At 26.8% G+C, this 25,200-nt stretch overlaps 1 protein-coding gene across 1 annotated transcript; it reads right to left on the bottom strand.

Annotated features, from left to right (window-relative positions):
* Positions 1-11,768: 11,768 nt before the first annotated feature.
* On the bottom strand, positions 11,769-24,933 carry LOC145834708 (serine/threonine-protein kinase 25-like). The gene is made up of 11 exons (XM_082942206.1): positions 24,836-24,933; positions 24,631-24,729; positions 21,637-21,765; positions 20,861-20,917; positions 18,058-18,166; positions 16,815-16,972; positions 15,741-15,926; positions 13,521-13,660; positions 13,150-13,300; positions 12,858-12,994; positions 11,769-12,610 (listed from the first exon to the last, which is right to left on the bottom strand). Exons 1-11 carry the CDS (start codon positions 24,869-24,871, stop codon positions 12,589-12,591), a joined length of 1,224 nt encoding a protein of 407 aa, XP_082798332.1. The 5' UTR covers positions 24,872-24,933; the 3' UTR covers positions 11,769-12,588.
* Positions 24,934-25,200: the final 267 nt, after the last annotated feature.

Below are 25,200 nucleotides of genomic sequence, written 5' to 3'. Positions count from 1 at the left end.
GATACTGTAAATAAGTGTTATTTTAAAAAACATAAAACAACTCGCTCAAAAATAATGTTTTTGGTTGTAAATTCTTATTAAAAACTTTAGTTTTTAGTATAACAACTGTTTAATTTGTCATTGCAGTTGTCAAACAGAACTATGTAAGTATAAGTTTAAGTTCTCTCATTTTGAATAATCAAACAGATTTTAATGAAATGGTATAAAAATAAAAAGTTGTAAAGTTTCGCAAATAATCAAAATAAGATATTCGTAAATTTTAAAAACTTGTTTTTAATGTCGCCTAATTTTTATTTAGTCAAGCACGATTACAATCTTTTTCTATTTAAACTATAAACATCTAAATCGATTTTACTTGCCTTGTAAATATGGAATACTCTATTCAGATTAAATAAAAACACTGAAAAAAATTTCTTTACGACCTGAAAATCAAGCTAACTGCTTACGTCTTTATTGTTTATAAATTTAACTAAGCTTTCCATTTAATCAACTACGTTCAAAATTTTTAACTTATTTGAACAAAACCATCTTAAACATCTTGTTAACATTCTTGCATTGTGGATATCACACTTCTAAATGTTGACCTGAGTCTTAGTCTTTTGTGCTGATTAGACTGTGATGATGCAATTAAATGAAACTGAAACTAATCAAACTGTTTTAACGTTTTTTGTATCGCATTTAGCAAACATCTCTATGAAGTGTAATTACAAAATTTTTTAATAATTTTAGAAAATAAAAAATCCTTAAAAAAATTATATAATTTTTCTTAATAGAGACACTACCGTATAATATATATACTAATTAGCGTTGTCTAAAAAATTTAAAAATTAGATATAGGTAAATCAATTAAATTAGTCTTAAATAATAAAAATTTTTTGGATCCCATACCTAATAGCACGAGAGGAAAATATATTTAACATAAAAATTGTCCTAAAAATTCTGATACTGTCTTTCACAATATGTTTTCTGTTCAAAAATTTTTAATTAATTTTTTGTTATTTTTAGAAAAGTATTTATGTCTTTTGAAAAATTGATTTTAAGAATTTCATTCTATACAAATTTAACAATCAAAACTTTCTTGTTTTAGATATTAAAGAACCACTATCTCATGGACAATGTTTTTTTTTTTTAAACAATAAAAAATAATAATTTTCGTTTCTTTTTTTATTTAAAAGTTTGTAACTAGTTAAATAAAAAGTGTGTAGTCTAACGAAATAACAAAGCAATAACAAACAGTTAATGAACCAAATCAAAAAAAAAAGTAAAACTTTATTAGGGAAAACTTAATTTTTTTTGTTAAACTTCTACTTATTTTAGATTAGATTTTTTTTAATCAGAAGTTTTTTTTAATAAAACAATTAATTACAAAATGCAACCTTTTTGCCGGATAATATTACGTAAAAGTTTTAAATAGTTATAGTTTATTGAACGACAAAAAAGACGCTCAAAATATTTGGTCATAAGACATAGTTAAGTATGTAGCAGAAAAAAAAATTAAAGTTTATAAGAAGTAATCGTTTTTAGTTATAGTAAAGTTATAAAATACAAAATAGTTTATGTAGTTGTAAATTGAACATTTGTTTGAACTGTAGAATATTGTAATTTTTTTCAAAACTTATATTTAATACTTGTTTTAAACTCTCCTAACGACAAATCAAAAATTTCGATTAAATAAGTTTAAAAAACCTAGTTGTTGTAAGTATTATTTTGTTAAACCACTAGATCATGGCTTCTAAAACTCGTTTTCATAATGAACTATAGGCAGTAAACTAAAAAGTAATCGCTTCTCCATCAAGGAACCGGCAAGCAAACTTTGGAATATCTAGTGTTAGTTACAAACCTCTTGTAAATTATACCTTAAACTTTTCCCTACGTTTCATTACAGAGCATAGAATACCTGATGTAAGTAAGCTGTTGCCACTTTTCTACTTACTATCCGCTTTTTACCTAATATTTAGAATAATTCCCTTTTACCTCTTACCGGTAGAGCCCTCTCATCTTACTAAAAGTTGCCGAAAAAGGCAATAGTGCACTCTTTTGTGAACGACATGCACTAGAAAATTAATATTGTTTGGTTTTGAACAAATTTATTGAACACGATAAAGAAATTGACGCTTAAAATTCATGATCAAACTAAGTTTTTAGGGACATACTATTAATATTACTAGTTTAACTACTGGACTTTATTTAATAAAAACTAGCAGAAAAAAGTGTTTGATTACACAGCTAATTCTAAATGAAGTTTTTCGTTATGTTTCAAATTTTTTTTAGTCTATAAACTTAAACTTTAAAACACGTAATATTGGTAATGGGAGAGAAACTAAAACTGCAACTTTATTTTGTTATAGAAAAATTAAAGCAAAAAAGTATTGAAGCAAATTTTGTAATCATATGACTGAAATGATTAAAAAAAATACTCAAGTTAGATACTTAAAACAAAAATATATTTGTTTGCGTTTAAAATTGTAGATGTTAGTATTGAAAAACAACTCTAATTAAGTTGTACAAAAAGTATGTTAAAGTATATTTTATTTAATTATAAACTGTAATATAATTTATATACTAAAGTTTAATGCCATCTTTAACAAAACTTTTTATGTGTATTTATTTAACAAAATTTGAAATTACTGTTGAAAATTTTGAAAACAGTTTTATTGTTAAGTTTAATTTAAAAACATTTTTTAAATTTACTACTCTAGCTTGATCATAGACTAATTTCTTTTCTAGCAGATTTTTTTTAATAAATTGGCCTAGCAAAATGACTGATTCAGTTGAGGTATGTATGTTGTTTTAAATCTAAAACAAGTATAAATGGTTTAAATAGTTTTACAAATAATTAAAGTAAATTATTTGATAAAAAGCTAAATTTTTATATATTTTAAACTTATAAACAATAATTAAAAAAACCTATATCAAAAAATAAATTTTTAAAATCAAATAATTTATAAATAAAATATACTTTGTTTATAAAAAACATGAGAAAAAAAATGTTTTATTAACTTTAGAAAAAATTAAATAATTGAATTGTTTTGCTGACATGATGCAGTAAAAAAAGTACATACTTATATTATAATACATTGTTAAAAAATTGTAAAATTTCTTTAAGTTCTGTGACTGCTATAAGGAGTTTAAAATATGCAGTTTGAATTAAACTCATATTTAATTTTTGTAAATAACTTTTATTTAGCTCATTCTACTACTTTATTTTTAGTAAATTTTTATATAACTTACGAATAAAATAAAACCGTAGTAAGTTTTTTTTGTTAAACTTAAATTAAAGTTTTTCAAAACAGTGAAAGGCAGTATTTTTCGAAACCTACTATAAACTTCTGTAAATTATTGTGCAAAGCCGCTTGCTTTAATAAACTCATTTTAAACTCAACTTAAAAGTAAATTTAACAAAAATATGTATTTCAATTATAGCGTGTTGCTAACGCTGTGCTGGTGTTTCGAGACTCCAACAGTGTTAGAAGGCGTTACCGTAGAGCTGAACGAAACATAGTACGACGAGGTATGGAGTCCTTATTGTCTGAGCTAAATCCTCATAACGTCAACTTACCGCTAAGAGGCCTGACAATTGACCGGATTGAAAGGTTTGACCATTTCGCTGCAGACGAGTCGCTTGTTGGGTCGACGTGCGACATCTGCAAGGAGGACCTGCAGGTTGGAACGCAGATGGTCAGACTGGACTGTCCTGGTCGGCACGTCATGTGCAAAGTTTGCACGATGACCTGGTACGCCAACAAGGACACTTGTCCCATGTGCAGAAATCGATTCTATTGATATATATCTCTTATTAACAAAAAGTGCTTTAGATAAGTAAAATGCGTTTCGATTTAATAATAATAAATTGCTAACTTGTTATTTTAATTGAACAGTAATAATGTGTTATATACATTATGATATCGTAAATAAGTGTTATTTTAAGTAAAATTTAACAGCTAGCACAAAAGTAAGGAACTTAGTTATAAATTCTTGTTAAAAACTTTATTTTTTAGTATAACAACTGTTTAACTCGTCATTGCATTTGTCAAACAGAACTATGTAAGTATAAGTTAAAGTTATTTCTTTTTTTTTTAACAATTTAACAGATTTTAATGAAATAGTATAAAAATAAAAAGTTGTAAAGTTTCGCAAATAATCAAAGTAAGATATTCGTAAATTTTAAAAACTTGTTTTTAATGTCGCCTAATTTTTATTTAGTCAAGCACGATTACAATGTTTTTCTATTTAAACTATAAACATCTAAATCGATTTTACTTGCCTTGTAAATATGAAATACTCTATTCAGATTAAATAAAAAAACTGAAAAATATTTTTTTACGACCTGAAAATCAAGCTAGCTGTTTACGTCTTTATTGTTTAAAAATTTAACTAAGTTTTCCATTTAATCAACTACGTTCAAAATTTTTAACTGTTTTGAACAAAACCATCTTAAACATCTTATTAACATTCTTGCATTGTGGATATCACACTTCTTAATGTCGACCTGAGTCTTAGTCTTTTGTGCTGATTAGACTGTGATGATGCCATTCAATGAAACTGAAACTAATCAAACTGTTTTAACGTTTTTTGTATCGCATTTAGCAAACATCTCTATGAAGTGTAATTACAAAAATTTTTAATAATTTTAGAAAATAAAAAATCCTTAAAAAAATTATATAATTTTTCTTAATAGAGACACTACCGTATAATATATATACTAATTAGCGTTGTCTAAAAAATTTAAAAATTAGATATAGGTAAATCAATTAAATTAGTCTTAAATAATAAAAATTTTTTGGATCCCATACCTAATAGCACGAGAGGAAAATATATTTAACATAAAAATTGTCCTAAAAATTCTGATACTGTCTTTCACAATATGTTTTCTGTTCAAAAATTTTTAATTAATTTTTTGTTATTTTTAGAAAAGTATTTATGTCTTTTGAAAAATTGATTTTAAGAATTTCATTCTATACAAATTTAACAATCAAAACTTTCTTGTTTTAGATACTAAAGAACCACTATCTCATGGACAATGTTTTTTTTTTATAACAATAAAAAATAATAATTTTCGTTTCTTTTTTTATTTAAAAGTTTGTAACTAGTTAAATAAAAAGTGTGTAGTCTAACGAAATAACAAAGCAATAACAAACAGTTAATGAACCAAATCAAAAAAAAAGTAAAACTTTATTAGGGAAAACTTAATTTTTTTTGTTAAACTTCTACTTATTTTAGATTAGATTTTTTTTTAATCAGAAGTTTTTTTTTAATAAAACAATTAATTACAAAATGCAACCTTTTTGCCGGATAATATTACGTAAAAGTTTTAAATAGTTATAGTTTATAAAACGACAAAAAAGACGCTCAAAATATTTGGTCATAAGACATATTTAAGTATGTAGCAGAAAAAAAAAATTAAAGTTTATAAGAAGTAATCGTTTTTAGTTATAGTAAAGTTATAAAATACAAAATAGTTTATGTAGTTGTAAATTGAACATTTGTTTGAACTGAAGAAAATTGTAATTTTTTTCAAAACTTATATTTAATACCGGTTTTATACTCTCCTAACGACAAATCAAAAATTTCGATTAAATAAGTTTAAAAAAACCTAGTTGTTGTAAGTATTATTTTGTTAAACCACTAGATCATGGCTTCTAAAACTCGTTTTCATAATGAACTATAGGCAGTAAACTAAAAAGTAATCGCTTCTCCATCAAGGAACCGGCAAGCAAACTTTGGAATATCTAGTGTTAGTTACAAACCTCTTGTAAATTATACCTTAAACTTTTCCCTACGTTTCATTACAGAGCATAGAATACCTGATGTAAGTAAGCTGTTGCCACTTTTCTACTTACTATCCGCTTTTTACCTAATATTTAGAATAATACCCTTTTACCTCTTACCGGTAGAGCCCTCTTATCTTACTAAAAGTTGCCGAAAAGGGCAATAGTGCACTCTTTTGTGAACGACATGCACGGAAAATTAATATTGTTTGGCTTTGAACAAATTTATTGAACACGATAAAGATATTGACGCTTAAAATTCATGATCAAACTAAATTTTTAGGGACATACTATTAATGTTACTAGTTTAACTACTGGACTTCATTTAATAAAAACTAGCAGAAAAAAGTGCTTGATTACACAGCTAATTCTAAATGAAGTTTTTTGTTATGTTTCAATTTTTTTTTAGTCTATAAACTTAAACTTTAAAACACGTAATATTGGTAATGGGAGAGAAACTAAAACTGCAACTTTGTTTTGTTATAGAAAAATTAAAGCAAAAAAGTATTGAAGCAAATTTTGTAATCATATGACTGAAATGATTAAAAAAAATACTCAAGTTAGATACTTAAAACAAAAATATATTTGTTTGCGTTTAAAATTGTAGATGTTAGTATTGAAAAACAACTCTAATTAAGTTGTACAAAAAGTATGTTAAAGTATATTTTATTTAATTATAAACTGTAATATAATTTATATACTAAAGTTTAATGCCATCTTCAATAAAACTTTTTATGTGTATTCATTTAACAAAATTTAAAATTACTGTTGAAAATTTTGAAAACAGTTTTATTGTTAAGTTTAATTTAAAAACATTTTTTAAATTTACTACTCTAGCTTGATCATAGACTTATTTCTTTTCTAGCAGATTTTTTTAATAAAAAAGCCTAGCAAAATGACTGATTCAGTTAAGGTATGTATGTTGTTTTAAATCTAAAACAAGTATAAATGGTTTAAATAGTTTTACAAATAATTAAAGTAAATTATTTGGTAAAAAGCTAAATTTTAAATATTTTAAACTTATAAACAATAATTAAAAAAACCTATATCAAAAAATAATTTTTTTAAATCAAATAATTTATAAATAAAATATACTTTGTTTATAAAAAACATGAGAAAAAAAAATGTTTTATCAAGTTTAGAAAAAGTTAAATAATTGAATAGTTTTGCTGACATGATGCAGTAAAAAAAGTACATACTTATATTATAATACATTGTTAAAAAATTGTAAAATTTCTTTAAGTTCTGTGACTGCTATAAAGAGTTTAAAATATGCAGTTTGAATTAAACTCATATTTAATTTTTGTAAATAACTTTTATTTAGCTTATTCTACTACATTATTTTTAGTAAATTTTTATATAACTTACGAATAAAATAAAACCGTAGTAAGTTTTTTTTGTTAAACTTAAATCAAAGTTTTTAAAAACAGTGAAAGGCAGTATTTTTCGAAACCTACTATAAACTTCTGTAAATTATTGTGCAAAGGCGCTTTTTTTGTTAAACACATTTTTAACTCAACTTAAAAGTATATTTAACAAAAATATGTATTTCATTTATAGCGTGTTGCTAACGCTGTGCTGGTGTTTCGAGACTCCAACAGTGTTAGAAGGCGCTACAGTAGAGCAGAACAAAACATAGTACGACGAGGTATGGAGTCCTTATTGTCTGAGCTAAATCCTCATAACGTCAACTTACCGCTAAGAGGCCTGACAATTGACCGGATTGAAAGGTTTGACCATTTCGCTGCAGACGAGTCGCTTGTTGGGTCGACGTGCGACATCTGCAAGGAGGACCTGCAGGTTGGAACGCAGATGGTCAGACTGGACTGTCCTGGTCGGCACGTCATGTGCAAAGTTTGCACGATGACCTGGTTCGCCAACAAGGACACTTGTCCCATGTGCAGAGCTCGATTCGCTTGAACCTTTAGTAATAAACAATGCATGATGTAAATAAAGTGTGTAAAATCTTCTAATAAAAAACAAAACAGTGTTTTGCTTTATCCATTACAAAATAAAAATCTAAAATTTGGAAATAGAACTATACCAAAACAATGTTTTATAAGTACTATTTACCTATAAAAATCAACAGCTATTAAATAAATTATAAATTTGTTTTAAAAAAACTAAATACAAAATTTGTATTATAAATGTAGTTTTTATTTAATTTGGCATTTTATTTGTAATGAGAACTTATTTCTTGCTGTTAAAAATTAAAGCTCTATATCTTCGATTATTTAAATGTAATAACATTTAATGAATGAATATAATAATGCCGGAAAATGAAGTTTCGTAGATATTCGTAGCTTTAAACATTTTTTTGCAAAATTATAAGTTAGTCTATCACAATTGCAACTCTTATAAAGATTAAGTAAATACATTAAAGTAAAGTTGTATCGCTTTAAGATATTCAAAAGGGTTGATCATGCCAATTCGATCATCAAACCACAAGTTTCGGTAGACTGAGACCGGTTTCGTCCTTATTAGGACTCATCAGTCAGTCACAACCGAAAAACTTGTAGTCGTCAATCTACAAACGGTTTATCATGCTTTCGCATGAAGCAACCATTTGCTGGCAATGATTAGTGACGTCAGCATTGTCTTTGCCGTGCAACGTTTAAAACATTGTCCACTAGGCAAGACATCTGGTACGCTCGTTTTAGTACAATCAACAAAATCGGCGAAAGTCTGCAGAACAAGTCCGGACCTTCGTTTGCCGTGAGACAAGCTCAAATTTAACAAAAGGGTTGATCATGCCAATTCGATCATCAGACCACAAGTTTCGGTAGACTGAGACCGGTTTCGTCCTTATTAGGACTCATCAGTCAGTCACAACCGAAAAACTTGTAGTCGTCAATCTACAAACGGTTTATCATGCTTTCGCATGAAGCAACCATTTGCTGGCTTTAAGATATTAATAATCTTTTGTTAGGTTAGATAATTTAAAAAAAACTAAACCGTAAAAAAAAGCTATTTCTATACGTATTAAATGTTGTTAGTGTAAAATGTCTTCAATTTAATTAATCACGTTAAAAAAAATTAATGTTTTTAAATAAAATAAAACTTTATAACGTCTTGTGAAATAAGTAATTTTGAACATATCACTTTTGTGATTGTCAGCCCTAGACTTAGTCACTTGTGCAGATTTGCAGAAGTCTTTCATAAAAAAGATTATGATGACACTTCAAGACATTTTAACTGCTGACTTGCACCTAATAAACTTTTTTTTTTCTGACATCTCACTTAATGCATAATTATAAAATCTTTGATAACTCTTAAATTAAATAATCATGTACAGTTAAGTTAATACTATTTCTTTTTATTTTAATGTAGAAGTTACCATTTAAAAGTTGCCATAAAAAAGTTGTACTATATTTTGTAAGTTAATAGACAATATATATACTGTTACTTAATTTTTTTAGTTATAGTAAAAATAAAAAATCAAAAAATTGTTTTTGTAATTTTAAATCGAACAGTGCAAAGTTCACCTAAAATATTTTATGTTTAGCTTGAACTTTAGTAGAATAAAATTTTGTAATAACCAATGTTTAATGCCTGCTTTAAACTCTTCTTATAGTTGACGAGTTAAAAAAAAAACTTGATTGTTGTAAGTTTTATTTGTAAAAACAACTAGACGGCTCATAGTTTTTGTAAATTTAATTTTTTATAAACAATTTAAAAGCTTATTAAAAATAACATAGATACAAGTCTTTAACTATTTACATTGAACTATAAATTGTCAAGCTTAATATGAAAAGACTCTTTCTGCAATCCAAACACTTTTAAAACTGCTGTTTAGTTTATTCAAAGTATTTTTTTCTGACTCTGATGGTAAATGCTGTACATGTTAGAAATATTTCCTGCCAGGTCTATTTAATTACAGATAAATGTCAACACTAGTTCACTGACCAATTAGAAAATATAGCCACAGTTTCAAAAATCATTTTAGATTAAGTGATAATAGGTTTCGTAAGTAAGTTTTTTCATTGAGTATATATATATCTTGAACTAATGGTATGGTTAACTAACTTTATAGCACAAAATGAAGTTAAAAATAGAACGATGTAAGAAATATTATTACTTTAGAAAAATAGATGGTTTTTTGTATCTATTTAGTTCTAAAACAATCTAAATTAATTAAGTTCAAAAACTTTACATATCTTTTTTTTTCATAAATTTTTCAAGTTTCGGTAACTTATTTTTAAGTTTTACTTAAAAATAGAATACTTTTATCACTCAAATTATATAAAAACATTTATTAAAAAAACTTCTTTCTTCTTATTTTTACATTTTTAAGAAAAACTACTCTTTTTTAAACCAGCAAAATCTAAAAGCACACATTTACTAACTTCTTTAAACTACTTTAGTCTCAAAATTTATACGTATTTTCATTACGAATTTGTATTTTTATCATAAATTGTAACCAGCTGTAACTTTTTATAAATAGTAACTAGTTAATACTAGATATTTTATATTAGTCATTTATTATCTGAAGGAAAGTAATTGTTATGAACAAATCACCTGAAACATCGGAAAGAATTAAAATTAAGCGGCTCATAAGCAACCCTTTATACTTTTAGAGCAAAAAAGCTTGGCAGGTAGTTGACCGACCACTTCTGCGGTTTTCCAAAGATTTCTAAAGTTTTACAAATAAGGCAATAAGCATCACTTATCTAAAATATTTTGTTCGTCTAACCTACCTTCTTAAAACCTTCATTTTTTTACAAGTACCAAGTGCAATTCAGAGAGATTTCACCTACAAACTTAAATAGGCTTAGTCGTCAATATTTCTTAACTTCCCAAATATATTGTTTTAAAAAAGAAAAATGGATTAACAATGGTATAGATATACTTACCTCAGTAATACTTAAAGGAAAATTTCTATCTAAACTTATCAAAACAAAATAATAGACATTTTCTTCAAAAATTGTTCGCACTTCTTTTATAGTTAAACGCATTTTTTAGTTTTAAAAAATATTCATGCAAATATTCTTCAAGATATGCACATAGTTTAGACCAGTGTTTCTCCAAGTTGGCCGAATGGCTTTAAGGGGAAATAATTTCAAATTTATAGTAGACATTCTAGAGTTGATGATGAAGAGCAAAAAAGGTCTTCGGCTAATTCAATGATAGTTTTTTTTTTGAGAGAAATCTTATTGGAGGGGGCTATTTTAATGTCATTAAAGGGTTTGAAAACCCTGGATAGATAGAGCTTATGGTAGAATATGGTTAAATTATAATTCACAAGGCTAATGTAAACATGATATGAACTCATCACTTTTGTCAAGATTATTAATAGCATTTAACAATAAAAATAAAATCTTTTTTTATCAATATGCTCAAAATTTATAATCTATCTTGTCTGCTAACTTCCAAAGAAACATCAAAAAGATTTGTTGGTTTAGAAAGTCATGATTAAGTAAAATAAACAGAAAAAAAAATCAAATACTAGTCTATTTGATTTAATGCAGAAAATTAAGAGTTGTTCTCAGATTTACAATAGATTAGTCTTCGGATCTATTGACTTTTTTCAGGTAAGTAAAATCATATTATTTTATTTTGAAAACATGTTACTATGGATCAGTTTTAAATATTTTTTTTGTAACAACATATATTTTGCTTATGGCTTAGTTGTTGAAACCAAAATTATTTAGTAGTTTTAATTTAGATAATTACCTAATTCTTTAAATTTTGCAATATTTTCTTAACAAAATGTAGCGATTCGCTGGTTTAAAAACTTACCCTACTATACTAAAACTTAAAAAAAAAATCCGAAAAATTTAAATCTCAAACAGTAATTATAATCATTGAGTTTAAAAAATTATTTATTAAATAAATCTAAAAAACAATTGTAAATATTAAAAAAAAAAGAACAAAACAAAACTATGTAATTAAATGTGTTGGTATTTGTTATAAAACTTAAAACTTATAAAATTTAATAAAAAATCATTACAAATTGAACTAACTTATCAGTTTTACAGTTAAGCTAAACGTATATAAATATAACATATCTTTAAATTCAATTTTTAAACAAAATTATAAAAAAACCATATCCTTAGTACGCAACACGAAGCAAAAAAAAAGTAACTCATTGCAATTAAAAATACTTTTATTCATGATTTATTATCTTGAAGCAAAAACGCTAAAAATAAGTATTATGTTGCGTTTTAAGAAAACAAAAAAAAAACATTAAACCAAAACTTCTTGCTTAAGTCATACAAAGTGAACCCACATTTTAAACTGAGGGGGTACGAAATACACAGTATATAAATAAACACGCGAAGAAAGATAGGATGGAAAAACAAAGGCACAACTTAAACGTTTTAACTTTCGAACTCATTATAACTAACTATGTAGCTTTTAGTGCGTGGTTGCCATTGCACTTCGAGAATTTTGAAGAAATACTCAACATGTTTTTAAAAAACAAAAATCAAACCGTTTCCCATTTTCAAATGATGATGAGTCATGTTTGGTGCTTGTATTCGAAACTTAACTTAAAATTGTGACTATAAAAAGCTTCAAATATATTTCATACGAGACAATCAAAAAAGTTAACTCATAAAAATTTGGCATTTTTAACAGATCTCTTTTTCGTTTTTCCAGCGTTTGCATTGGCGGTAGGCCTTTGCAGGAAAGGCAAAAGTTGTAAAAAAAAAGAGAAAAAAATACAGCAAAATATTCGACTTTTTTGTGAAACTTCATTTATCGGGGTATTTCTTGTGACGTCACAATGAACGAGTTATAACGTCACAGCAGCCGTGGAATGAAACTGCCGCGTTTCTTCGGCGAACAAAACGAAAAATTAAAGGAAAAAATTGATAACTCATCGGGAAGAACTGTTGAATCTGAAAAAAAAACTAGTCCAAACAACATGCACAATAAAATGCTTCAAAAAAGTTTACTATATTGTTTTCTTAGTAAAACTTTTAACTTGAAGTTTTCAAAATTAAAACACTTAAGTGAAATGGTACTGAAGGATACAAAAAATATTAAAAAAAGACAAACAAAAACTGTCTGTGAACTTTCACACCAACGTATAGAAAAACAACGTTTTGCAAATAAATTCACACACGAATGTGAAATCGAACCAACTTATTGAAACGATTGGTGATGCAAGCAACCAGCTGGTCTGATATTCCGGGGCAGGAAAACTCGGCCCTCTGAAGCGCCTGCTGCAGATTGTCGATGGCCGCTCTCTTCTCAGCCGATTGAAACTTGTTTTCTTTTAACTGTTACAAAATATTATTTATTCACTCATCGAAGTCATTGAACTGACTTGGCGGCTATTGGTGCGGAAAAAACCGATCTGTGTGTATCAGCGGTGTGTAAGTATGCGTTATTGATATAAAAATAATTTGCAGGTTCAAACAGCGAAAACTCATACTTGCGTTAGTAGAGGTAGTAGTAATTCTTGCATGGCGTTGTGCTTTTGCTGGCTGACTTCTAATTGGTTGAAACTGTTGATTACGTTCTGCGGCACGCTTTTTATCGTGTCGAAATTCCAGTCTCCTCCGTTCGACTGGTCTTCGTTATCACTATGATAAAATAAGACGTAAGTTATTTGATTTAGTACTTAAAACTCAGATGAGTTATCAGTACGACCGTAATTAATATTGTATATTTTTACTTGGTTTACAATTCAATGTAACTGGCAGTTATTTCGGCGAAGCTGAGATGCTTTTAAGCAACCACTAAAACAGCATTAAAACTTTTTATTCCCTTTCAAACACGTTCGCAACAAAGCAACAAACAAACCTCTCGGAGTCGGTGTCGGTGTCGCTGTCGCCGTGGTGGCGGCGGTAGGCGCGGAACCTCTCGATCAGGTCGACCAGGTGGGGCGTCTTCTTGGCCTGCTTCAGGAACTTGTGCTTCAGCAGCTCCCGCGCCGACGGTCGCTGATGGAAAAATTTTGTTTGGAAAAATTGGAACGCGTTTTTCAGTTGCCGGTTGTTAATGTTAATGAAATTTAGTTGTTTGAACGACAATTTTGATATGTTCATTCGCGTTGGTTCAGTCGAATACTTTATTGAATTTAATTGAATTGGAAAATCCAAAAACTACTTTTTTGTATAATACATTTTAAACAACTTATGCTTTAAATATATAATAAAAATATTGAGCCTTATTCATATAATTCGATTAAAATTAAATGCATTAAGATTTTTAAATCCTAAAATTGTATACTAATGTATTTAAAACTATTTGTAACTAATGTTTATCTAAAAAACACATTATTAACAAATTTCATATAATTAAAAATTAACTTGAACTTATAAAAAATTCCAAACGTGTGCTGACTCAATATATTATTGTTTTGATCTACAGAATAATGTACCACAAAATAAAGTACAATACGTTCGAATAAATTTAACCTGAAGCAAATTCAATATTTCATTTCGATTAAAGAAGTCTTTGTGGGGTAGTCGTTTTTACTTGTTTATTTACTCATTGTTAAACCTAGATTTAGTTAAAACATAACTTCTTCAAGTTGACTTATACTAAAAAATTTAAAAGTGACGCAACAAACAATTTCCTCTAAAACAATAGTAGAGTGGACAAAATACTGAGTAGATCAAGGCAAAGTATAAGTTTTAAGAAACAATATACACTAATTAAAAGAAAGTTTCATTTAATGGGTGCAAAGTTGAAATATGTCAGCCATTATTAGATAATTAAGTTTCGTAAACGTACTTTTAATTTTATTAAACTAAAAATCATTTCAAAGAAAAACAAATGATGTTTTCATAGTTTGTTTGATTTCGACTTTACATTAGTCATATTCAATAATAAAATTGTGCGAAATAACTAAAATTAGAGCTAAAAACTTAATATACTAGATAAAAAAAACTAACAAGATATATAAAATTATACATTATAAAATATACAATACAATGATATAAGGTTACAAGAATAAAAATGAAACTTAAGTAAATCTTATTATCTTTTATCATTATAATATATAATATTTTAGCAAACTAGGTTGTTTTTTTTTTATTTCAATAATAACAATTAAGTTCATTTTATCATTTATATACCATTTTTTTATTTTTAAGCCAGCTACTAATATGCTTGAAAACGTCATTTTACACTTTAGATATTTTTTATTGAGTTTAATCTACAGATAAGAATTTAAACGGCAAACACTTGAATGATTTGTATTTATTTAATCCATTGTTGAACGAACCGAAATAGTTTTGAATGGAAATTCCAATAGTGATTTATTAGAATTTAATGGAACAAGGAAATAAAAATATTCAGTATGCATTTGTAAAAACACAACTAATTAATTTACTTAATAAAACTCGAAATACAACAATGAAATAATCCTATTAGCCTATTGTTTCCTGGTAGATAAGACAGACAGTTTTATTTTTTATATAAATGTTCTTACGCTTTATACTAAAACCATATAATAAAATTTAGTTGTGAATGTTTTTAAATTACAGTTAGTAACGTACACGCATTCATTACTCAACTACAGTAAAGTGCTTGCAAAAATTGCAAAGCAAAACGTATATTGACTTTTGTAAATAATAAAGAATAAGAAAAGCTGGGGAAAATTTAAAGTACTTAAGTTAGCAGCCTTTGTTACAAATTACACATACAAAAATGGAGGTTTTATTTTTTAAAGGTCAACATTTAAAAAGTAAAAACTATACATACTTTTACCACATTTAAACCCTGCTAAATACAAAAAGTATATAGATAAAAACAAAACAGCAGATTAACACCAATGTCAAGACATAATATATAAAAACCCTATTTTTTAAACCACCCCTTAAAGTTTAAGGTATTCTCATGTTAAAGTCAACAATTGAAAAAAAACATCTTGTTGTTTATTAAAAATATTTTACCAATTAATCTGAACAAAAAAACAAAATTAAACATCGAACCGTTAATAATCTTTTAAACGCTTAAAAAAAACACATAAAAAACTACTAAAAATGAACAAAAAATTAACGACAAAAAACTCACGTGGTTGGGGTCCTTGTTGAGGCAGGCTTCGACGAACAGCTTGAACTCCTTGCTGAAGTGGCCCTCCAGCGTGGGCGGGTTGTTCTTGGGGATGAGGAAGAGGACCCTCATGGGGTGCAGGTCCGCGTGCGGGGGTTCCCCCTTCGCCAGCTCCAGCGCCGTGATGCCAAGCGACCAGATGTCCGCCTGCGACGTTTTGATTGGTTGAAACTTTTTCGTGGTGTTTACTTTGCAATAGTTAATTTTTGTGAAAAGTGTTTTTGTCATAAATTCGGTTTGGTTGTATAAACAGAATAATTTAAAAAATAAAATTGTTTGAACTTATAAAAAAAAACTAATTTGAAATTCAAAAAAATTAAACATTGTCAGATGACTAATAATTAACTCCAGTAATTAGACTTATAAAAATAATTATCAACTTAATTGTTATTTTTTCAACTACAATTTAATTGCTTAGAAACTAAAAGTTAATAAATGAAAGCTTTACTTTCATTTATTAGCTATTAAACTTTATAAAAACAAAGAAAGTTCTAATTAAAATTAAGTTAAAATTTATAATCGTTTAAAATTAGTCTAATTATGAACAAAAACACAACTTTTATTTGTATTTTCTATAAACATTGCAAAAAATGTTTTAAAATAAATCAAAAAAAAAAATTTAAAAACTACTTTTACAAATACAATAAATATCTATAAAATATATATTGTGATTTAAACTTTTTTAAACTAAAGAAGTACATGCAACAATCGGATTTAATGTATTGAAAAAATTAAAAACTAAGAATTTTTTTTATTAAGCAAAGCAAAAATATAACTTCTTAATAAACAAAAATAATACCGAAATTTGAATATAAACTATTTATTGGTATCAAAATGTACTCATAAAATTAAAACGAGAAATAATAAAATATAATGTTAAATATCTTTACATATAGTATAACCTATTATTTTCATGACAAACTCTTGCATAAAGATGTTTTTTTATAAAGTAAACTTAAAACAGGGATAAAATACGTAAATTGAAAAAAAACTTAAAATTATTCCTATCAAACGAAAAGTAGCTGAAACGCAAACTTTGAAATCGTAGGAAGATTGCTTGATGACTTCCGGAGCCATCCAGAAGGGGGTGCCGACGAAGGTGTTTCTTTTTATCTGGGTGTCGGTCAGCTGCCCCGCCACCCCGAAATCGGCCAGCTTCACCTCCCCCTTCTCCGACAGCAGCACGTTGGCGGCTGGAAAATACTTAAAAATTATAAACATTTTATTATAAAAAAAACAGTTTGGTACTTTTCATGCAATATTCTAATAAACAGGATAGTTTATCAGTCAGTTTATTGAATAGATAATAATAGTATGTATTATACTTTACTGTAAATGAATTAAATACTTATAAATATAGTATCTACAAAATGATACACTTCGAATTATACATATGTATATAAACAAGCTTGTTGGTACTATAAAATACACGACGCGTAAAAGCTTATCAGTGATAGTTTGACTTCGACTATGTCGTGAGTTAGCTTTCAACGAGTTGAATTTACGTTAAACGAATTGAAGTTAGTTGAATGACTGGAGTTTTTTGCGAGGAAATTTGACATGTTGAGCAGGCAAAAGAGTTTGTCGTAGAAATTTAGCTGTTTTGTGCTTTAATAAAATTCTCAGTAAATAACTTTAGTAATTTCATTCATCATTATCATGACACTTACGTATGAAAATTCCCACTGTTGGCATTTAATAACACAACAACAAACTTTAAATCAATTACTTTTAAAGGCACAGATCTAAAACAATATATACTATAGTATCCAAAAAATATACAAATTTTTCCATATTATTTTAGTAAAACAAATAAGTTAGCGTTAATACAAACTTATGAAAAGTAAAAGCATGTTCGAAGCATTTAATAAAAAGTATGAAGCAATGAAATGTCAAAACTAATTTAAACAGAAATAAACACTGATGATGCTTTAACTATTAAAAAAACTAAAGTTTCTTAAAACACACGACATATAACTAAACATAGCTATTTATATAAAATGCAAACACGTAGAGTTTACTATTATTGATATTCAAACGTACGTATTGATTGATAAACTTTATATACGTAAGAGCGTTAAGGCAAAAATTATGTAGTTATTTTTATAAACTTTTATTATTTAATAAACATCTAGGCATATAAATATATAGTACATATTAACTAATTGAAAACAAATTTTTTAAATACAGAATTAAACATATATATCTATAATATTAGCTTAAAAAACTTAATAAAATTAAAATTCTTTTTATTTCATGAAACTGATTCATATCAAACCTTTGACATCTCTGTGTAGTTTTCTTTCCCCGTGCAAATACTCTAGACCCTTCAGAACTTCCCTGATGATGGTTGCTATGTAAACTTCTTCGAAAACCCCCGCTTTCATCTGTTGCCATGCAAAATATATTGAAACACATAAGAACTATCAAACAAAAAAAATATTCGTTAATCAAATACTGTAGAAAACATAAACTTGAAGAAACATTTTATCATGTTTTACACAAACCAACAAACGTAATTATTGACCTGTCTAGAGGAATAACAGATTACTCAATAAAATGTATACGTATATTTCGTAAGTACTAAAAAACAAAACCACATATTGATGTGAATATTAAACAGTTTAAAGAAAAAAACATTAACAATTAATCTAAAACTTTGTAATTTGGATTTTATTACAGATGTTTTAATGTATTTACAAAAGATTATTGATCAACACTTTTAATGATTTCTGGACCAAAAAACAAACAAAAAAAAATTCATTCTCCAACCAAAAATTAATATTCAATCGCATCTCTGATTACAAACAAAAGTTGTTTGCTCAGCAACGTACGAACAAACAAAACTGAAATTCTTTCAATTGAAAAAAAAAACAACAAGATAGAGTTTTAAAGGATGAGCATGTTCAAGCGCAAACAATTTCAACTCTGTGTATTGGAAACGCTCCGGCCGAACAAACACGTAAATATCGCTCGATATAACGAATGTTTTTAATTTTCCACTGATAAATAACCGGTTCACCCTGTCGAGTGGATTAATTTTCATGGCGTTTCGTGCTCGTGCGAAACAACGTGAAAAATCGATACAAGGCAGGCCCGTTAGGCATAATATACATTAAAAGCGGTGGGAAAAAGTTTCAAGTGGTGGATTTTGTATGTAAACACAAAGTTAAGCTGTGCTACTTAATCAAGTTAACTAAAACGGCTTCTAAACATTTTAAGCTTTAAATAAAAAAAGACATCATTGAATTAAAAGTGCAAAATTTATTTGTCAAAAACACAACGCTTTTCACTTTTTGATAAAACACTAACATGGCCTTATTCAAGCAAAAACAACACTAGTGCTAATTTGCAAGATAATAAGAACAGTTTTTATCACCAACGGTCGGCAAACAACGCAAGCCCGTACAAGTGACATTGTTAGACATTTCAGTTACTCGCGAGTCCCAAGTGGCTAATTTGCAATTGTTTCACTACAATTTGACAACGTTTTGTTTCAATAACAATTCAACAACATTTTTGTAGCAGTGCAACTTTGTAACATTGTGATGCTTGTTATACATTGCTTTTGGTGGTGGAAATTCCCAACATCAGTTTAACATACGAAAACAAATTGTTAAAATAAAACATAAACTTCATTAATACTGTGTAAAACAGTAAAAAAATCTCGTGATATTATCTTCAGAAGATTTTAGAAGCTAACTAAATATTAATAAAAATAAACTATCTTAACCTTAAATGGATAAAACACTCGGTTTGAAAATTGGATCCCGTCTAAAAATAATTTATTGTTTATTATGGGCGTTTGCATTATAAGAAGCTATAAAAAAAAAGATTTATCTAAAATATATAAACACAATCAGATAAGAACGCACAATCACTTTATAGCTTGCGAATTCGCAGAAAAATAAGCAAACACAAGCAGAAAAGGGAGCGGATTAGAAAGTGGGCAAAACAAACACGCTGTGCTGGTAGTTCGGCCGAGCACTTGACATTGTTACGTCATAACGCAGCTCCCCAACAATAACAAGCCTCTCTTTCTGTAGCGGCAGCAAATTAGGGCACATTGTAAAAATAAGGCAAATGATGAGCATGACAATTCAAATTCCGACAATACACACATATGACACTTCAAGTTCTAAAAATTCATTTCAAAAATAAAACATATTTGAAAGAATAAAAAACGCTGCTGTAGGTCTAATTAATAAGATAATGATGGTAAAAAAGAATGTGAACAAAGAGCTTTTTAAAACATAAAATTAATAACTAATAAATTTGCTATATTTCAGTAACTTTTAAATCTTGTTTTATTCCAAAATCCAAAAAAAAAAAATTTATTTACATAAAATGCTCAAGTAGGTCTAGCTAATAAAAATTTTGTTAGGCATTAATTTTTGTTATTTATTATTTATTAAAAAACTTATAACTATTAAAATTTGAACTGTCAGAATTTGAATAGCCGTACACCAGTCGAAGAACTTGGTGATGTGAAGTTAATTGACAAGAGCCACTTTTGAATGGCAATTACATTTTTTAAATTTGTTAATCACACAACAAACAATTTTACCACTCAAAGCAACAATTCAAAATTTAGGTGCTTGTTGAGAGTTGTTTGTCGCCAAAGAACAAGTTATTTTAATAAAAACACAAAAAGTATAAAATGAAAATGTGAACAAAAAGTACAAATACATCTAAGGCATTTCTTTTAAATAGCGTCAAAAAGTTTAATTGAAATGTATGCGTTCATCTGTTATAACTTGAACGAATAAAAATCAAAAGCTTCAAACGGATGCGTCAAGTTGAATTGCAACTATCTCAGTGGGTGATAAAATCGGAATACGCCGCAATAAGCAGCTGCCATCGGAACTCGCCTCGTATCAATAACTAATAAAATAAGAACCAATAATATCTGATGACGGCTTCGATGAGCTATTCTCAATGTTGAGTAATGAAAATTTTTACTACTATTTTTAGCTTTTTCAAACGATTTTTTCATTTAAACTGTTGAAGTAATTGTTAAACAAGCAAAAGTGCTTATTTGAACTTGAATATGCTGAATAATCACATTTTGTTAAACTGACCAAGTCAAGTGCTGAACCGCCGCCTAGGTATTCCATTATAATCCATAACTTCGTTCCCTGTTTAAAGTTTAGAATATCTTGACTGCTCGTTAATAAGTAATATTTTCAACATAAAAAACTTATCATAATAAAATTAATTTTTATGAAAACTTATAAATTTTGTGCAAATAAATGTGTAGTAGAACACTTTTGTTTAAAGACCTTTTATATATAAAAGTATATACAAATATTTAAACTTGATACGATAAGGTAAACAGGATATAAAAACGCAATGACATTGTTACATAGCAAATGCTTTAGCATTATTTTAAAATAATTTAATATGATGAACTAATTTGTTTTTTTTTAAATAAAGTTAATTAAATAATAAAAAAATACCTATTAAAATAATTATAATGTATTTTAAGTTTTATTTATTTTAAACAAAAGAATGAATAAATTAAAATAAATTCTTTTTTTTTTAACTTTTCAATTAAACACTTATTTCAAATAAAATGAAAAAATGTCTTTATCTTCTTAGGTAAAAAACTATGCAAGTAAACGAAAATAAATTAATTTAAAAACACAGCTTCTAATTAGATGTGTTCCACTGATTTGTATGTAAATTAGTTGCTAAGTTCTATAAAGTTCAGATAATATCTATAGTAGTTTTCACCACTAGTATTTACAGTTTAAATTACCAAATAAAAATATCATTATCAACTTCAATATTTTTCAAACTAGCTCAAGAGTTAGTGTATGACAAGAGTACACTACGTAAACAAACAACGAAAAACCTTCAGGTAGCTGCCATGATACTTTGTGACGTGGGGGCTGTGGCACTGGCTCAGCACCGTGATTTCCTGCTGGATGTCTTCTATCTCGTCCTCGGCTTCTTCCAGGTCTATTATTTTTATGGCTACCACCTTTGTGTTAAAAAAATTTGATTGAAGCTTCTACGTGGAAAAAGAGTATAAATTTTTAAAACAGTTGCGCGTGAGTATTTTATTTATGATATAAGGAAAAAACGTAAGCTGTGTAAGGAATTTATAAAAAAAGTAGGTAAAAACTTGTGTTACAAAAACTAAATGTGCTAAATGAAGCTTTTTACAGTACTAGTATAAACCAGTGGTCGGCGCGCTACTTCAAATCCGTAAACCCTAAATCACAAAATTAAAATTCTGTGCACCCCAATTTGCATTCTTTAGCGCTGCTAGTGTTTAACAATATGTCAACACTTTTAATCGTTTTTTTTACTAAGAGTTCGGTAACACCCAGTAAATTTTTACACTCTAACTTTAAATTTACCAGTTTACCCTATCCATTTCAATAAACGTTTAATACTAATGATCTAATTTTTACAACAATATTCTACTTGTATCACCCAGGTCTAAAATACTAACTAGATTAGTTTAACACATTGCCACTACCCAAATTAACAATCAGTAGTCTTGTTAGTTATTATTGAATGGTAAATTTAAATATTTAGTTGAGTTAATTTAAGAATTTTTTTTAAGCGATTACTATCTGTGTTTAACATAGGTATTACTTTAGTTTCTGCGCAAAAAATAACTTATGTACCCCAAAAGTCTCGTGCACCCTAAAATAAATTTCATGTACACTAGTGTGCACCAGTGTACACCGTGCCGACCACTGGTATAAACTATAAAAGCTTAAAGTAAAAACGAAAAATTAAATTTAAAATTACAGTTAAGTTTATTTTCTTAATTTTGTTTTGTAAACTTTTGAAAGATTAATAAACACCTTTTTTAAATGTTTGTTAAGTTAATTTACATCTGCAAAATTTTTTAATACAGCTATGCTGTAAGTACATAGATATAAGAAGTTAAAATAAAACGTTTGATAATAGTTAAATTATGTCTTAATAGGCGCTATAACTTGACAATATACAAATGTAGCTTTAAGTTTAAGGGTAACTATACTACTTAACTACTTAAAAAAGTAATTATAAAAATATAAAATCGTTTATCATAGTGACTAGTTTAAATAAATACACTAAAACAAAAACAAAGAATAAACTAAGAACAATATACACTTCTTATATACTGTAACCTGTCAACTAGGTTCGCACTTTGAACACAGCGCAAAAGTGCGTACCCAACCTGCAGTGCGTACCTTGAAAATTTTGATTTTTTACAACTAAATTAAGTATAATACACACATGTTTAAAATGTTTGTATATATATAACTATATTTACAGGGTTGCCACTTGTTTTTTCAAAAAGTTTTCCTGGTTTTTAAAAGTACACATTTTTGGGCCTATTTTTAGTTTAACGAAAGAAACTGTATTAAATAGTATAAAAACATTGAAAAGATCCTGTAAAGCTACTTTAAATATGTTTTTAATAAAAACTTGAGGATGATAACAAAAAAAAAGTTATTTATATGATAGACTTTTTGAGTCAAATCGAAATTTTACTACTGAACATGTGAAAATAGTTTAAATTCCAGGGTTTTATAGTGATTTTTGTTCAAAATTCCAGGTTTTTTTCAAAATTTCTCAAATTACAGGTATTTTCATTTTTTTTTGTCTGAATTGTCAAATTCCAGGTTTTTCCAGGTTTCCAGACAAAGTGGCAACATGTATTTATATTCAATCAAAAAAGTTTTTTTAATCTATTTGTAATTTAAAAATAACATAGTACATATAATTAATTACTCATTTGGAAAAAAATAAGATTTATGTAAAAACTGATCTTGTTTTTATTAAATTGTGTTTAATCAAAAAATATAGTTTACTGTTATAAAGTTTACTGCTGTTTACTTATTATCTAGTTTTTATTTTTTGCATTTTAACTAGTTGTCTTGGTAGAAAACACAAAAGTAAATAAAAAAATGGTGTGGTGCTTATAGTGGACTGTGCTTTCTATAGTCAATATTGGCAGTAATGAAATTAACAAAGAGTGTTTAAAATTTTATTAATTTTATAAGATTATTCTTTACTTATTTTGATTTTATGTATTTATCATGGTTACCACAACCTCAAGTCACTTAGGCTAAATGTTAATTTTACTGTTCGTTATTTTCTTCATCTAAATTTTATATGACTTTTTAAGTATTTTTTATTCCTATGTTTTAATCACGGGTATGCAAAATTGTATTGCACTGTTTATTATTTTGGCTAAATAAACAAACTGTAATATGTTTGTCTTAAATATTTGATTTGATATACAATTATAAATCATAATTTTTTTTTGTTCGTAATATAATACAGTATAATTTTTTTAGTATAACAGTTTTGTACTATTCTTTTAAGGTTTGTTTTTTTTACTTCAAAGTAAAACAAAACAGTTAAAAAAAGTGAAGTGTTCAAAAAGTACCATACCGACAGGGCGTACCTAAAAACGCGTATCAAGTTGGCAGGCTACTGTACTTTAAAAGTTCTAGCAGTAATTGATACAACTTTATTTTTGGTAAGCAAAACAAATTCTTATAAGTATTTCAGTTTGAGTAAAAATAAAAAAAACAAAATGTTTAAAATGTTTCTAATGATTAAGTTTAAAAAAGTTTTAAAAACAATACTGATGCATATTTTTATAAAAGGTATGTTTTTATCATTTTAAAAAGTGGTATAAAATAAAACCAAAAATATAAATATAATAAAATTTCACAGTAAACTTAGAATGTAAAAAATCTAAATTTTAAAAAATTGTTTTATTTTATCTTTTTTATAGCTTAAAATTTTTCTTTAACACTTTATAATTGCAAAAGAGAACACCTTTAAGTTAAAATCTTTATTTTATTACTTAGATGTAAGACAGTTAACTCACTTCAGAAGTTCGGTTGTCAATTCCTTTAAATACCTCTCCAAAACTTCCCTTTCCTATTCTTTCTTGTTTTGTAAATAACTGTTCTGGATCTATGCATTTCTGACAAAAGTAATTAAATTGAAATAAGATTAGTAAAAAAAAACAATTGTATACTACATTTTACAACATATTAATTTACAACATAATAGTTTAAAACTAAATTTACCTGTTTTGCAAAGTTTAAATTTAATGGATTTTCCATGACTTCCAATTTCTAAAACCCTTTCAATTCAATTTTATCAGTTTATTTATCAAATGTTTCTTAAAAATTATTTATAGAATTATTTGAGTAGTTTTTAGGTAGTTTTAAATACAAACTATACTTTTATATCATCAAACAAAGAATATTCACAATTTATCAATAACTATTTCTAAAATACAATACTTTTGGATTAGAATATTAATAAAAAACTTTTTAACAAATGTTTAAAATATTTTAATGAATAAAACTTGAAATTGAAATTTATTAAATTGTCTATGGCAAAATATTCTAAAATTATTACTTTAATTTTCAAGACCACCAATCATAGG

Source organism: Thalia democratica, chromosome 4 (genome assembly GCF_965202585.1).
Source record: "Thalia democratica chromosome 4, ktThaDemo2.hap1.1, whole genome shotgun sequence".
In the NCBI taxonomy this organism is placed as follows: domain Eukaryota; kingdom Metazoa; phylum Chordata; class Thaliacea; order Salpida; family Salpidae; genus Thalia; species Thalia democratica.
This window is presented reverse-complemented; position numbering and strand designations above follow the sequence as displayed.